Source organism: Scyliorhinus torazame, chromosome 20 (genome assembly GCF_047496885.1).
Source record: "Scyliorhinus torazame isolate Kashiwa2021f chromosome 20, sScyTor2.1, whole genome shotgun sequence".
Lineage (NCBI taxonomy): Eukaryota > Metazoa > Chordata > Chondrichthyes > Carcharhiniformes > Scyliorhinidae > Scyliorhinus > Scyliorhinus torazame.
In genome coordinates, this window is record NC_092726.1 from 26546138 (window position 1) to 26562942 (window position 16805).

The window sequence follows — 16805 nt, forward strand, 5'->3', positions numbered from 1 at the left end:
GATATTCCAATTAGTTGTCTCATTTATGTTAATTATCCAATAATTGACACTGATATGTAAAGTGGCCTTTGTGTCAGGTGATGCGAAGATATAGTTTTCTCCGACCCCCCTGCCAGGTTGGAGAATGGCCGGCTGCCGAATTCTCCGGCGCGGGGATTTGGTGGGGTCGGGAATGGTGCCACACTGGTCGGCGGCCACTGGCAGAGCCCCTCCCCCCCCCCCCCCCCGCCGAGTCTCCGGCCCGCGATGGGTCGAGTGGCCGCTCGCTTTTGGCCAGTCCCGCCGGTGTAAATTAGAGTAGGTACTAACCGGCAGGACCTGGCTGCGCGGGCAGCTTCCGGGGTCCTCGGCGGGGGGGGGGGGGCACAGTGGCCTGGCCCGCGATCGGGGCCCACTGCGGGCGGGCCTGTGCCATGAGGGCACTCTATTCCTCCGCACCGGCAGCTGTACCGTTCCGCCATGGCCGGTGCGGAGACGAACTCCTCTGCACATGCGCTGGGATGACTCCAGCACACGCTGGCGCCCCCGCGCATGCGCCAACTCGCGCCAGCCGGCGGAGGCCCTTCAACGCCAGTTGGCGCGGCGCCAAGCCCCTTCCACGCCGGCCGGCAGAGTGAAAACCGCGCCGGCCTGGCCTGGCCTTTTGGGCGGCCCGACGCCGGAGTGGTTCACGCCACTCCTTCGTGCCAGAGTTGCCCGCCCCGCCGATTCCCGCAGAATCCCGCCCAAGGTGTTTGTAAACGGAGCAGTACCTTTGACTCTTTCGACAACAGCAGCTAAACATGTAACAGCCGAGAGATTTCTCCTGGTCCCAGTCATCGTCTCGCCGTGCGCTTTGGGCCACCGAGCGTTCGCGGGTTGAGGGTACTCCGACCGCACACCAGAGGCCGGTGTGCAATATTTACCACGCTGGCACATGGTAATGCGGCCCAGGTCAGGCCGGGTGGCGTGCACCAATTTGAACTCTGACCTGAAGGCTTGTGGTAAGCGGCTTGCATTTAAAATAACGCCTCTGATGCTGTGAAGCGGCCCAAGGCGCTCGAGGAGACAAAACGTGAAAGCGGTGCCCATAAACACCTTGTCTGCCGCCATTAGCCAGTTATCTTGCCTGAGACGACACGTTGGGGTGTAAAGAAAATATTATTAGTCACAGGCATTGAAAGGAACAGGCCCCGGAAGTGCAAAACATACGAGTGGTACGTAAGCGGTAAGCAGTGTCTTGACTGAGGAGAGGAAGGCGGAGAGATTTCGGGAGGGAATTGGAGAGCTTGAGGCCTTAGGCTCGGCCTCCAAGGCCGGAAGATTAAAAACCAGCGATGCTGAAGAGGCCAGACGTAGAGGAGGGCAGAGATCCCAGAATGCAATGAGGCGGTTAGGACAGGCCGTTAGAGCTTTGTTTTACCGTGCCAACGGAGTGTGGAAGGTCGCAGAAAGTCCCCCCCCCCCCCGTCGCGGTGTGTTATGGTGCGAGCGGTGGGAGTGGTGGGGCTTCAAAGTAAGGACTCAGTACGTTGGGGCGAGAGGGGCGATTCCAAGTGTTCCTAATCCTTGGACACGCGTGTGTTGGTGCAGACGCTGAGGTACTCACGCAAAGATTCCACACCGAGTAGTCTGTAACCCGGTAAGATCTCCACCCAATTTCCGGAGGTGCGGGTGGGGGAAATATAAAATATGGTAACAATTAACCTCAACCTATGACCAGACTTGGCTTTATCATATATTACGGACAATATTTACGAATATAATACGTGGAGTAGTGTGTGCAGTTTTGGGGTCCTTATCTGAGGAAGGATGTTGCTATGGAGGGAGTGCAGTAAAAGTTAACCAGACTGATTCCTGGGGTGGCCGGACTGTCATATGAGGATAGACTAAGTCGGTTAGGATTATATTCATTGGAGTTTAGAAGAGTGAGAGGGGATCTCATAGAAACTTATAAAATTCTAACAGGATAGGACAGGGTAGATTGAGAAAGAATGTTCCCGATGGTGGGGGAGTCCAGAACGAGGGGTCAGAGTTTGAGGATAAGGGGTCAACCTTTTAGGACTGAGGTGAGGAGAAATTTCTTCACCCAGAGAGCGGTGAATCGGTGGAATTCGCTACCACAGAAAGTAGTTGAGGCCAAAACGTTGTGAGATTTCAAGAAGGAATTAGATTTAGCTCTTGGGGCTAAAGAGATCGAGGGATATGGGGGGGGAGGCGGGATCAGGGTATTGAACTTGATGGTCAGCCATGCTCATAATGAATGGCGGAGCAGGCTCGAAGGGCCGAATGGCCGCCGCCTGCTTATACCATCCTATGAAATGCATCTCGCTCAGCAGCCGGTCAAATTCAGTAACGTCGCCCTCCTGGGCCGTAACTCCTGGTCTCCAAAACTGGTCCCAAAACCTGTTGCAGCTGTACAGTGCTTGTTCTCGGCCGTAAGGACGCCATCTTGAGTTTGGCTGCTGGGGTGTTGCCACAGTTCTGTGGCGGAGTCTCGCACGTCGCTACATGGTATACCCCGTACACAAAGCCCGGGGAGGGGGGGGGAGGGAGGGAGAATTCCACAGACGAACCACCCTCTGAGAGAAGAAATTCCTCCTCATCTCCATCTTTGACGGAAGACCTTTAATTTTAAACTGTGCCCCCCCCTCCGCCGCCACCCCCAACCTCCCCACCAGGTACGGCAGCACTGTAGCACAAGTGGCTGTGGCTTCACAGCACCAGGGTCTCGGGTTCGATTCCCCGCTGGGTCACTGTCTTTGCACGTTCTCCCCGTGTCTGCGCGGGTTTCCTCCGGGTGCTCCGGTTTCCTCCCACAGTCCATAGACGTGCAGGTTAGGTGGATTGGCCGCGCTAAATTGCCCTTGGTGTCCAAAAAAAGGTTAGGAGGGGTTATTGGGTTACGGGGATAGGGTGGAAGTCAGGGCTTAAGTGGGTCGGTGCAGACTCGATGGGCCGAATGGCCTCCTTCTGCACTGTATGTTCTATGAGGGGGAACATCCTCTCTGTACCCAGCCTGTCAAACCTCCGAATCATACATTAGAAGTTTCGGAGGCAATCTTACTGGGTGTATAAGATTCTGAGGGGGTTTGAGAGGGTGGACGTTGAGAGGATGTTTCCCGCGCCTCGTGAGGGAATCTTGAACGAGGGAGGTTAGATAGGTTTTTAGCCGACAAAGGGGACTCGAGGGTTGGACGTGACGGGGCAAGCGGAGTTGCGACTCTGGCTGCTATTTCATACGTTTAACCAACCTCCGGGGGGAATCTATATACTCTACTTGAGTGTGGCCATTGGGGTTTGAGTACAGGGTGATGCTGAAGGTGTGAAATGCCAACACTGGGCGGTGATATGGAGACGAGGGAGGGGAATGTTGAGGGGGGGGGTACATCAGGCATCGGGATGCGATTCCCGGAGGCATTGCTCTTCTGGTTGATGCTGTGATGCACCACCAATAACCGGCAGCTTTGATTTTGTTCCAGGTAAGGCTGTCATCGGGAGGAAACGTTGATGGCAGAAGGGTAGAGGAGAGTGACAGAATCCCAGGATGAACACGCTCACCTCCATGAACAGACACATTCAACAGACAAATGATCGACTGCAGTGTATCAAACAGGTAAAGACACGTGAGGGCGAGGAAATTCTCTGCTGGTGATTGGAACAAAGAACAATGCAGCACAGGAACAGGCCCTTCAGCCCTCCAAGCCTGTACCGGTCATGATACCAACCTTGGCCAAAACCCTCAGCACTTCCTTGTGCCGTCTCCCTCTATACCCGTCCTATCCATGTGTTTGTCAAGATGTCTTTTGAACGCCGTTAATGTATCTGCTTCCACAACCTCCCCTGGCAACGCGTTCCAGGCTCTCACCACCCGCTGCGTAAAAAACTGCCTCGCACATCTCCTCTAAACTTTGCCCACGGACCTTAAACCTATGCCCCCTGATGAGTGACCCCTCCACCCTGGGAAAGAGTGCCTGCCCATCCACTCTATCCATGCCCCTCATAATCTTGTAGACCTCTATCAGGTCGCCCCTCAACCTCCGTCTTTCTAATGAAAACAGTCCGAGTCTATTCAGCCTCTCCACATAGCTAACACCCTCCAGACTAGGCAACATCCTGGTAAACCTCCTCTGCACCCTCTCCAAAGCCTCCACATCCTTCTGGTGGTGTGGCGACCAGAATTGTGCACAATATTCCAAGTGCGGCCTTACCAAGGTTCTATACAACTGCAGCATGACTTGCCAGTTTTTATACTCGATGCCCCGTCCAATGAAGGCGAGCATTCCGTGTGCTTTCTTGACTACCTTGTCCACTTGTGTTGCCACCTTCAAAGATCTGTGGACCTGCACGCCCAGATCGCTCTGACTTTCTATATTCCTCAGAGTTTGGCCATTTAATGTATATTTCCCTCTATGTTAGTCCTACCAAAATGCATGACCTCACTGTCTGGATTAAACTGCATTTGCCATTTCTCTGCCCAAGTCTCCAACCTATCTATGTCCCGCTGTATCCTCTGACAATCCTCAGCACTATCTGCCACTCCACCAACCTTGGTGTCTCTGCAAACTTGCTGAATCTTTTGTTAGAGGGGGTGGAAAACGGTAGCCAAGTGGTAACGTCACTGGGCTTGTAATCTAGGGTTCAAGGGTTCAAAACACTTCTTAATAGTTGTGAGAGTTGCTGCCTCTACCGCCCTTTCAGGCAGCGAGTTCCAGGTTCCCAACACCCTCTGGGTGAAAAGGGTTTCCTCAAATCCCCTCAATCTCCTGCCCCTTACCTTAAATCTGTGCCCCCTGGTTATTGACCCTCCGCTAAGGGGAAAAGTTCCTCCCTCTCCACCCTATCTGTGTCCCTCATAATGTTGTCCACCTCAATCAGGTCCCTCCTCAGCCTTCTCTGCTCCAAGGAAAACAACCCCAGCCTAACCAGCCTCTCTCCATAGCTGAAACGCTCCAGCCCAGGCAACATCCTGGTGAATCCCCTCTGCACCCTCTCTAGTGCAATCACATCCTTCCTATAGAGTGGCGACGAGAACTGCACACAGTACTCTAGCTGTGACCTAACCAGCGTTTTATACAGCTCCATCATAACCTCCCCGCTCTTATATTCTATACCTCGGCTAATAAAGGCAAGTATCCCATCTGCCTTCTTAACCACCTTATCTACCTGTCCTGCTGCCTTCAGGGATCTGTGGACATGTACCCCAAGGACCCTCTGCTCCTCCCGTATCACCCCCAGCCCCCCATCCCCTCCCGCATCACCCCCAGCCCCCCACCACCTCCCGCAGGGTGATGCAGGATGGGGTGGGGGGGCTGGGGGTGATGTGGGAGGGGGTGATGCGGGAGGGGGGCTGGGGGTGATGCGGGAGGGGGTGGGGGACTGGCGGTGATGCGGGCGGGGGGGCTGGGGGTGATGTGGGAGGGGGTGGGGGGCTGGGGGTGGTGGGAGGGGGTGGGGGGCTGGGGGTGATGCGGGAGGGGGGCTGGGGGTGATGTGGGAGGGGGTGGGGGGCTGGGGGTGATGTGGGAGGGGGTGGGGGGCTGGGGGTGATGCTGGAGGGGGTGGGGGGCTGGGGGTGATGTGGGAGGGGGTGGAGGGCTGGGGGTGATGCGGGAGGGGATGATACGGGAGGGGGTGGGGGGCTGGGGGTGATGTGGGAGGGGGTGATTCGGGAGGGGGTGGGGGGCTGGGGGTGATGCGGGAGGGGGTGGGGGGCTGGGGGTGATGCGGGAGGGGATGGGGGGCTGGGGGTGATGCGGGAGGGGATGGGGGGCTGGGGGTGATGCAGGATGGGGTGGGGGGGCTGGGGGTGATGTGGGAGGGGGTGGGGGGCTGGGGGTGATGCAGGATGGGGTGGGGGGCTGGGGGTGATGTGGGAGGTGGTGGGGGGCTGGGGGTGATGCGGGAGGGGATGATACGGGAGGGGGTGGGGGGCTGGGGGTGATGTGGGAGGGGGTGATTCGGGAGGGGTTGGGTGGCTGGGGGTGATGCGGGAGGGGGTGGGGGGCTGGGGGTGATGCGGGAGGGGATGGGGGGCTGGGGGTGATGCGGGAGGGGATGGGGGGCTGGGGGTGATGCAGGATGGGGTGGGGGGGCTGGGGGTGATGTGGGAGGGGGTGGGGGGCTGGGGGTGATGCAGGATGGGGTGGGGGCTGGGGGTGATGTGGGAGGTGGTGGGGGGCTGGGGGTGATGCGGGAGGGGCTGGGGGTGATGCAGGATGGGGTGGGGGGGCTGGGGGTAATGTGGGAGGGGGTGGGGTGCTGGCGGTGATGTGGGAGAGGGGGCTGGGGGTGATGTGGGAGGGGGTGGGGGGCTGGGGGTGGTGTGGGAGGTGGTGGGGGGCTGGGGGTGATGTGGGAGGGCGTGGGGGGCTGGGGTGGTGGGTGGGGGTGGGGGGCTGGGGGTGATGCAGGTGGGGGGCTGGGGGTGATGTGGGAGGGGGTGGGGGGCTGGGGGTGATGTGGGAGGGGGTGTGGGGCTGATGGTGATGCGGGAGGGGGTGGGGGGCTGGGGGTGATGTGGGAGGGGGTAATTCGGGAGGGGGTGGGGGCTGGGGGTGATGCGGGAGGGGGTGATTCGGGAGGGGGTGGGGGGCTGCGGGTGATGCGGGAGGTGGTGGGGACTGGGGGTGATGGGGGGGACTGGGGGTGATGGGGGGGGACTGGGGGTGATGTGGGAGGGGGTGGTGGGGGTTGGGGGTGATGCGGGAGGTGGTGGGGGGCTGAGGGTGATGCGGGAGGGGGTGGGGGGGTTGGGGGTGATGTGGGAGGAGGTGGTGGGGGGTTGGGGGTGATGCGGGAGGGGGTGGGGGGCTGGGAGTGATGGGGGAGGGGGTGGGGGGGCCGGGGGTGATGCGGGAGGGGTGGGGGGCTGGGGGTGATGCGGGAGGGGCTGGGGGGCTGGGGGGTGATGCGGGAGGGGATGGGGGGCTGGGGTGATGCGCAAGTGGGTGGGGGTTGGGGGTGATGCGGGAGGGGGTGATGTGGAGGGGGTGGGGGGTGATGTGGGACGAGGTGGGGGTTGGGGGTAATGCGGGAGGGGGTGGGGTGGCTGGGGGTGATGCGGGAGGGGGTAACACGGGAGGGGGTGGGGGGCTGGGGGTGATGCGGGAGGGGGTGGGGGGCTGGGGATGATGCGGGAGGGGGTGATACGGGAGGGGGTGATACGGGAGGGGGTGATGTGGGAGGGGGGGCTGGGGGTGATGCGGGAGGGGGCGGGGGGCTGGGGGTGATGCGGGAGGGGTGGGGGGCTGGGGGTGATGCGGGAGGGGGTGATGCGGGAGGGGGTGGGGGGCTGGGGGTGATGCGGGAGGGGGTGGGGGGCTGGGGGTGATGCGGGAGGGGGTGGGGGGCTGGGGGTGCTGCGGGAGGGGGTGATACGGGAGGGGGGCTGGGGGTGATGCGGGAGGTGGTGGGAGCCTGGGGGTGATGCGGGAGGGGATGGGGGGCTGGGGGTGATGTGGGAGGGGGTGGGGGGCTGGGCGTGATGCGGGAGGGGATGATACGGGATGGGGTGGGGGGCTAGGGGTGATGTGGGAGGGGGTGATTCGGGAGGGGGTGGGGGGCTGGGGGTGATGCGCAAGTGGGTGGGGGTTGGGGGTGATGCGGGAGGAGGTGGGGGGCTGGGGTGATGCGCAAGTGGGTGGGGGTTGGGGGTGATGCGGGAGGGGGTGATACGGGACGGGGGGCTGGGGGTGATGTGGGAGGAGGTGGGGGCTGGGGGTTATACGGGAGGGGGTGATGCGGAGGGGGTGGGGGGTGATGTGGGAGGAGGTGGGGGTTGGGGGTGATGCGGGAGGGGGTGGGGTGGTTGGGGGTGATGCGGGAGGGGGTAATACGGGAGGGGGTGGGGGGCTGGGGGTAATACGGGAGGGGGTGGGGGGCTGGGGGTGATGCGGGAGGGGGTGGGGGGCTGGGGATAATGCGGGAGGGGGTGATACGGGAGGGGGTGATACGGAAGGGGGTGATGTGGGAGGGGGGGCTGGGGGTGATGCGGGAGGGGGTGATGCGGGAAGGGGCGGGGGGCTGGGGATGATGCGGGAGGGGTGGGGGGCTCGGGGTGATGCGGGAGGGGGTGGGGGGCTGGGGGTGATGCGGGAGGGGGTGGGGGGGCTGGGGGTGATGCGGGAGGGGGTGGGGGGCTGGGGGGGCTGCGGGAGGGGGTGATACGGGAGGGGGGCTGGGGGTGATGCGGGAGGTGGTGGTGGGCTGGGGGTGATGCGGGAGGGGATGGGGGGCTGGGGGTGATGCAGGATGTGGTGGGGGGGCTGGGGGTGATGTGGGAGGGGGTGATGCGGGAGGGGGGGCTGGGGGTGATGCGGGAGGGGGTGGGGGGCTGGCGATGATGCGGGAGGGGGGGCTGGGGGTGATGTGGGAGGGGGTGGGGGGCTGGGGGTGGTGGGAGGGGGTGGGGGGCTGGGGGTGATGCGGGAGGGGGGCTAGCGGTGATGTGGGAGGGGGTGGGGGGCTGGGGGTGATGTGGGAGGGGGTGGGGGGCTGGGGGTGATGTGGGAGGAGGTGGGGGGCTGGGGGTGATGCGGGAGGGGGTGGGGGGCTGGGGGTGATGTGGGAGGGGGTGATTTGGGCGGGGGTGGGGGGCTGCGGGTGATGCGGGAGGTGGTGGGGACTGGGGGTGATGGGGGGGACTGGGGGTGATGGGGGGGGACTGGGGGTGATGTGGGAGGGGGTGGTGGGGGTTGGGGGTGATGCGGGAGGTGGTGGGGGGCTGAGGGTGATGCGGGAGGGGGTGGGGGGGTTGGGGGTGATGTGGGAGGAGGTGGTGGGGGGTTGGGGGTGATGCGGGAGGGGGTGGGGGGCTGGGAGTGATGGGGGAGGGGGTGGGGGGGCCGGGGGTGATGCGGGAGGGGTGGGGGGCTGGGGGTGATGCGGGAGGGGCTGGGGGGCTGGGGGGTGATGCGGGAGGGGATGGGGGGCTGGGGTGATGCGCAAGTGGGTGGGGGTTGGGGGTGATGCGGGAGGGGGTGATGTGGAGGGGGTGGGGGGTGATGTGGGACGAGGTGGGGGTTGGGGGTAATGCGGGAGGGGGTGGGGTGGCTGGGGGTGATGCGGGAGGGGGTAACACGGGAGGGGGTGGGGGGCTGGGGGTGATGCGGGAGGGGGTGGGGGGCTGGGGATGATGCGGGAGGGGGTGATACGGGAGGGGGTGATACGGGAGGGGGTGATGTGGGAGGGGGGGCTGGGGGTGATGCGGGAGGGGGCGGGGGGCTGGGGGTGATGCGGGAGGGGTGGGGGGCTGGGGGTGATGCGGGAGGGGGTGATGCGGGAGGGGGTGGGGGGCTGGGGGTGATGCGGGAGGGGGTGGGGGGCTGGGGGTGATGCGGGAGGGGGTGGGGGGCTGGGGGTGCTGCGGGAGGGGGTGATACGGGAGGGGGGCTGGGGGTGATGCGGGAGGTGGTGGGAGCCTGGGGGTGATGCGGGAGGGGATGGGGGGCTGGGGGTGATGTGGGAGGGGGTGGGGGGCTGGGCGTGATGCGGGAGGGGATGATACGGGATGGGGTGGGGGGCTAGGGGTGATGTGGGAGGGGGTGATTCGGGAGGGGGTGGGGGGCTGGGGGTGATGCGCAAGTGGGTGGGGGTTGGGGGTGATGCGGGAGGAGGTGGGGGGCTGGGGTGATGCGCAAGTGGGTGGGGGTTGGGGGTGATGCGGGAGGGGGTGATACGGGACGGGGGGCTGGGGGTGATGTGGGAGGAGGTGGGGGCTGGGGGTTATACGGGAGGGGGTGATGCGGAGGGGGTGGGGGGTGATGTGGGAGGAGGTGGGGGTTGGGGGTGATGCGGGAGGGGGTGGGGTGGTTGGGGGTGATGCGGGAGGGGGTAATACGGGAGGGGGTGGGGGGCTGGGGGTAATACGGGAGGGGGTGGGGGGCTGGGGGTGATGCGGGAGGGGGTGGGGGGCTGGGGATAATGCGGGAGGGGGTGATACGGGAGGGGGTGATACGGAAGGGGGTGATGTGGGAGGGGGGGCTGGGGGTGATGCGGGAGGGGGTGATGCGGGAAGGGGCGGGGGGCTGGGGATGATGCGGGAGGGGTGGGGGGCTCGGGGTGATGCGGGAGGGGGTGGGGGGCTGGGGGTGATGCGGGAGGGGGTGGGGGGGCTGGGGGTGATGCGGGAGGGGGTGGGGGGCTGGGGGGGCTGCGGGAGGGGGTGATACGGGAGGGGGGCTGGGGGTGATGCGGGAGGTGGTGGTGGGCTGGGGGTGATGCGGGAGGGGATGGGGGGCTGGGGGTGATGCAGGATGTGGTGGGGGGGCTGGGGGTGATGTGGGAGGGGGTGATGCGGGAGGGGGGGCTGGGGGTGATGCGGGAGGGGGTGGGGGGCTGGCGATGATGCGGGAGGGGGGGCTGGGGGTGATGTGGGAGGGGGTGGGGGGCTGGGGGTGGTGGGAGGGGGTGGGGGGCTGGGGGTGATGCGGGAGGGGGGCTAGCGGTGATGTGGGAGGGGGTGGGGGGCTGGGGGTGATGTGGGAGGGGGTGGGGGGCTGGGGGTGATGTGGGAGGAGGTGGGGGGCTGGGGGTGATGCGGGAGGGGGTGGGGGGCTGGGGGTGATGTGGGAGGGGGTGATTTGGGCGGGGGTGGCGGGCTGGGGGTGATGCGGGAGGGGGTGGGGGGCTGGGGGTGATGCGGGAGGTGGTGGGGGGCTGGGGGTGATGCGGGGGGCGGCTGGTGGTGATGTGGGAGGGGGCTGGGGGTGATGTGGGAGGGGGTGGGGGGCTGGGGGTGATGCGGGAGTGGATGATACGGGAGGGGATGGGGGGCTGGGAGTGATGTGGGAGTGGTTAGGGGGCTGGGGGTGATGCGGGAGGGGTTGGGGGGCTGGGGGTGATGCGGGAGGGGGTGGGGGGCTGGGGGTGATGCGGGAGGGGGTGGGGGGCTGGGGTGATGCGGGAAGGGGTGGGGGGCTGGGGGTGATGCGGGAAGGGGTGGGGGCTGGGAGTGATGCGGGAGGGGGTGGGGGCTGGGGGTGATGCGGGAGGGGGTGGGGGGCTGGGGGTGATGCGGGAGGGGGTGGGGGGCTGGGGGTGATGCGGGAGGGGGTGGGGGCTGGGGTGATGCGGGAGGGGGTGGGGGGCTGGGGGTGATGCGGGAGGGGGTGGGGGGCTGGGGTGATGCGGGAGGGGGTGGGGGGCTGGGGGTGATGCGGGAGGGGGTGATGCGGGAGGGGGTGATGCGGGAGGGGGTGATACGGGAGGGGGGCTGGGGGTGTTGTGGGAGGTGGTGGGGGGCTGGGGGTGATGCGGGAGGGGATGGGGGCTGGGGGTGATGCGGGAGGGGGTGGGGGGGCTGGGGGTGATGCGGGAGGGGGTGGGGGGCTGGGGTTGATGTGGGAGGGGGTGATGCGGGAGAGGGGGCTGGGGGTGATGCGGGAGGGGGTGGGGGGGCTGGGGGTGATGCGGGAGGGGGTGGGGGGGCTGGGGTTGATGTGGGAGGGGGTGATGCCGGAGGGGGGCTGGGGGTGATGCGGGAGGGGGGCTGGGGGTGATGCGGGAGGGGGTGGGGGGTTGGGTGTGATGCGGGAGGGGGTGATGCGGGAGGGGGTGATGCGGGAGGGGGTGATACGGGAGGGGGGCTGGGGGTGTTGCGGGAGGTGGTGGGGGGCTGGGGGTGATGCAGGAGGGGATGGGGGGCTGGGGGTGATGCGGGAGGGGTTGATGCGGGAGGGGGGGCTGGGGGTGATGCGGGAGGGGATGGGGGCGCTGGGGTTGATGTGGGAGGGGGTGATGCGGGAGGGGGGGCTGGGGGTGATGCGGGAGGGGGTGGGGGGGCTGGGGCTGATGTGGGAGGGGGTGATGCGGGAGGGGGTGGGGGGGCTGGGGGTGATGCGGGAGGGGGTGATACGGGAGGGGGGGCTGGGGGTGATGCGGGAGGGGGTGGGGGGCTGGGGGTGATGCGGGAGGGGGTGGGGGGCTGGGGGTGATGCGGGAGGGGGTGGGGGGCTGGGGGTGATGCGGGAGGGGGGGCTGGGGGTGATGCGGGAGGGGATGGAGGCGCTGGGGTTGATGTGGGAGGGGGTGATGCGGGAGGGGGGGGCTGGGGGTGATGCGGGAGGGGATGGGGGTGCTGGGGTTGATGTGGGAGGGGGTGATGCGGGAGGGGGGGGCTGGGGGTGATGCGGGAGGGGATGGGGGTGCTGGGGTTGATGTGGGAGGGGGTGATGCGGGAGGGGATGGAGGCGCTGGGGTTGATGTGGGAGGGGGTGATGCGGGAGGGGGGGGCTGGGGGTGATGCGGGAGGGGTTGATGCGGGAGGGGGGGCTGGGGGTGATGCGGGAGGGGATGGGGGTGCTGGGGTTGATGTGGGAGGGGGTGATGCGGGAGGGGGGGCTGGGGGTGATGCGGGAGGGGGGCTAGCGGTGATGTGGGAGGGGGTGGGGGGCTGGGGGTGATGTGGGAGGGGGTGGGGGGCTGGGCGTGATGTGGGAGGAGGTGGGGGGCTGGGGGTGATGCGGGAGGGGGTGGGGGGCTGGGGGTGATGTGGGAGGGGGTGATTTGGGCGGGGGTGGCGGGCTGGGGGTGATGCGGGAGGGGGTGGGGGGCTGGGGGTGATGCGGGAGGTGGTGGGGGGCTGGGGGTGATGCGGGGGGCGGCTGGTGGTGATGTGGGAGGGGGCTGGGGGTGATGTGGGAGGGGGTGGGGGGCTGGGGGTGATGCGGGAGTGGATGATACGGGAGGGGATGGGGGGCTGGGAGTGATGTGGGAGTGGTTAGGGGGCTGGGGGTGATGCGGGAGGGGTTGGGGGGCTGGGGGTGATGCGGGAGGGGGTGGGGGGCTGGGGGTGATGCGGGAGGGGGTGGGGGGCTGGGGTGATGCGGGAAGGGGTGGGGGGCTGGGGGTGATGCGGGAAGGGGTGGGGGCTGGGAGTGATGCGGGAGGGGGTGGGGGCTGGGGGTGATGCGGGAGGGGGTGGGGGGCTGGGGGTGATGCGGGAGGGGGTGGGGGGCTGGGGGTGATGCGGGAGGGGGTGGGGGCTGGGGTGATGCGGGAGGGGGTGGGGGGCTGGGGGTGATGCGGGAGGGGGTGGGGGGCTGGGGTGATGCGGGAGGGGGTGGGGGGCTGGGGGTGATGCGGGAGGGGGTGATGCGGGAGGGGGTGATGCGGGAGGGGGTGATACGGGAGGGGGGCTGGGGGTGTTGTGGGAGGTGGTGGGGGGCTGGGGGTGATGCGGGAGGGGATGGGGGCTGGGGGTGATGCGGGAGGGGGTGGGGGGGCTGGGGGTGATGCGGGAGGGGGTGGGGGGCTGGGGTTGATGTGGGAGGGGGTGATGCGGGAGAGGGGGCTGGGGGTGATGCGGGAGGGGGTGGGGGGGCTGGGGGTGATGCGGGAGGGGGTGGGGGGGCTGGGGTTGATGTGGGAGGGGGTGATGCCGGAGGGGGGCTGGGGGTGATGCGGGAGGGGGGCTGGGGGTGATGCGGGAGGGGGTGGGGGGTTGGGTGTGATGCGGGAGGGGGTGATGCGGGAGGGGGTGATGCGGGAGGGGGTGATACGGGAGGGGGGCTGGGGGTGTTGCGGGAGGTGGTGGGGGGCTGGGGGTGATGCAGGAGGGGATGGGGGGCTGGGGGTGATGCGGGAGGGGTTGATGCGGGAGGGGGGGCTGGGGGTGATGCGGGAGGGGATGGGGGCGCTGGGGTTGATGTGGGAGGGGGTGATGCGGGAGGGGGGGCTGGGGGTGATGCGGGAGGGGGTGGGGGGGCTGGGGCTGATGTGGGAGGGGGTGATGCGGGAGGGGGTGGGGGGGCTGGGGGTGATGCGGGAGGGGGTGATACGGGAGGGGGGGCTGGGGGTGATGCGGGAGGGGGTGGGGGGCTGGGGGTGATGCGGGAGGGGGTGGGGGGCTGGGGGTGATGCGGGAGGGGGTGGGGGGCTGGGGGTGATGCGGGAGGGGGGGCTGGGGGTGATGCGGGAGGGGATGGAGGCGCTGGGGTTGATGTGGGAGGGGGTGATGCGGGAGGGGGGGGCTGGGGGTGATGCGGGAGGGGATGGGGGTGCTGGGGTTGATGTGGGAGGGGGTGATGCGGGGGGGGGGGCTGGGGGTGATGCGGGAGGGGATGGGGGTGCTGGGGTTGATGTGGGAGGGGGTGATGCGGGAGGGGATGGAGGCGCTGGGGTTGATGTGGGAGGGGGTGATGCGGGAGGGGGGGGCTGGGGGTGATGCGGGAGGGGTTGATGCGGGAGGGGGGGCTGGGGGTGATGCGGGAGGGGATGGGGGTGCTGGGGTTGATGTGGGAGGGGGTGATGCGGGAGGGGGGGCTGGGGGTGATGCGGGAGGGGGTGGGGGGGCTGGGGTTGATGTGGGAGGGGGTGATGCGGGAAGGGGTGGGGGGGCTGGGGGTGATGCTGGATGTGAGACCCACGCAGACACGGGGAGAATGTGCGAACTCCACACGGACAGTGACCCGGGGCCGGGATCATACCGGGGTCCTTAGCTCCGTGTGGCAGCAGTGCTAACCACTGCGCTACCGTGCAGGCCTTGCTCTCTACGGTTTTAAGGAAGGTTCAATCCCACCATCAGGGACGTTTAATGGGAGCGTGTTGTCTTTCTAATCTTTTTCCGTTGCCCTTTGGTGGGATGCGGGCATCGCTGGGGGCAGGGGTAGCATGTGTTGCCCATCCCGTGGGCGGCTGGGTAGCGCAGTGGTTAGCCACTGATTGTGTTCCGACACTGTCTGCGCTTCGCGACACAGCGGTCTCTGAACCCCATCCGAAATGGGACACCTGTTCATTTTTGTACGTTGAATGTCATTTTCCACCACCCTGCCATTGTTATTGCTCTGAAACAATCTCTCCTCCTCCTCCAGCACCTACAGAGCCCAGGTAGCCTTCCAGACTGCCGCCCAGGAGCTCCTAGATTGGTGTGAGGACCCTCGGGCATTTCAGAGAGCCTTCGAACAGAGTCTGATGGGATGTTTGACGGTACGTACTGATGCACTATCAATTACCACAAGACGAGCGTAGTGGAATAATCGAGGCTTTATTGAGCAAAGATGTTGTGCCTCCTGTAGCTGGAACTAGAATGGCTGCAGCACCGGCGGGCACACACTATTATACACCGCCTACTGGGCGGAGCCAACAGGCAGGGAATTACCCATGTACCTCTACTATACGGGCAGTGCCGTAATACATGTAATACAACTAGTAGTGACTACCACACGTACGATCTACTTGACGGCCGCTGAGCCCTGGAACCTGTGTCAGTCGCCCTCCTCCCGCCTCTTGATCCGCAAAGGTTCTGGCTCTGATTGCATTGTGTGATTGGTGGAATCTTGCTGTGTGGCTGCACTTCAGAAGCACCTCATTGGCTGCAAAGATATCTGGTGGCCTTTCAACGCACGTCTTTTTTGTTTTGGCGTTTGAGGCCTTGCAGAGCTAGTGGAGGCCCACGGTGAACATTCTGCCACATTGACTCTCCTCAAGGTGAAGGGGGGTTGGCACCACTGGGCAGCCTGTTATCCAGGCGCCATTTCCCTGACAAGCCCTCTGTCGCCTCTTCACTGGGCAGCTAAATTGGGGAAAAATGCTTCAGAGTTTGGTGTGAGACAGAGGGTGGACGTTTCCAAAGACGTGGCGTAGAAAAACACAGCCAATACACGAGACAGTCAGTTTGGGTCGGGAGATGAGGAGGGTACCTTGACTGAAGGTATCCTAGTTTCTTGGTGAGCAGAGAATCATCAGGTCTCCTGTGACCTCTGACCTGAGCCCACCTTCCCACTGACCTGAGCCCACCTGCCTCGTGACCTCTGATCTGAGCCCATCTTCCCGGTGACCTAAAGCCATCTTCCTGGTGACCTGTGACCTGAGCCCATCTCCCCGGTGACCTGTGAGCCCATCTTCTCAGTGAACTCTGACCTGAGCCCATCTCCCTGGTGACCTGCAACCTGAGCTAACCTCCTCAAAGAGCCTTTGGGCAGCACGGTAGCATTGTGGATAGCACAATTGCTTCACAGCTCCAGGGTCCCAGGTTCGATTCCGGCTTGGGTCACTGTCTGTGCGGAGTCTGCACATCCTCCCCGTGTGTGTGTGGGTTTCCTCCGGGTGCTCCGGTTTCCTCCCACAGTCCAAAGATGTGCGGGTTAGGTAGATTGGTCATGATAAATTGCCCTTAGTGTCCAAAATTGCCCTTAGTGTTGGGTGGAGTTACTGGGTTATGGGGACAGGGTGTGGAGGTGTTGACCCTGGGTAGGGTGCTCTTTCCAAGAGCCGGTGCAGACTCGATCGGCCGAATGGCCTCCTTCTGCACTGTAAATTCTATGATAATCTATGAGCTAACCTCCTCAAAGAGCTGAGCCCATCTTCCAGTGAACTGTGACCTGAGCCCATCTTCGCAGTGACCTGTGACCTGAGCCCACCAACCCGGTGACCTGTGACCTGAGCCCACCTTCCCAGTGACCTGTGACCTGAGCCCACCACCCGGTGACCTGTGACCTGTGCCCACCTTCTCTGTGAACTGTGACCTGAGCCCACCTTCCCGGTGACCTGTGACCCGAGCTCACCTCCCGGTGACCTGTGACCTGAGCTAACCTCCTCAAAGAGCTGAGCCCATTTTCCAGTGAACTGTGACCTGAGCCCATCTTCTCCGTGAACTGTGACCTGAGCCCACCTTCCCGGTGACCTGTGACCTGAGCTAACCTCCTCAAAGAGCTGAGCCCATCTTCCAGTGAACTGTGACCTGAGCCCACCTTCCCGGTGACCTGTGACCTGAGCTAACCTCCTCAAAGAGCTGAGCCCATCTTCCAGTGAACTGTGACCTGAGCCCACCTTCCCGGTGACCTGTGACCTGAGCTCACCTCCCAGTGACCTGTGACCTGAGCTAA

At 65.3% G+C, this 16805-nt stretch overlaps 1 protein-coding gene across 1 annotated transcript in view; it reads left to right on the plus strand.

Annotated features, from left to right (window-relative positions):
• The window catches only part of LOC140397014 (zinc finger MIZ domain-containing protein 1-like), a 251326-nt gene that overhangs the window by 45021 nt on the left and 189500 nt on the right, over window positions 1-16805 (plus strand). Inside the window, 3 exon segments of the mRNA XM_072486046.1 lie at window positions 3462-3595; window positions 14793-14813; window positions 14815-14907. Coding sequence (XP_072342147.1) covers window positions 3527-3595; window positions 14793-14813; window positions 14815-14907 — 183 coding nt within the window. The 5' untranslated portion in view covers window positions 3462-3526.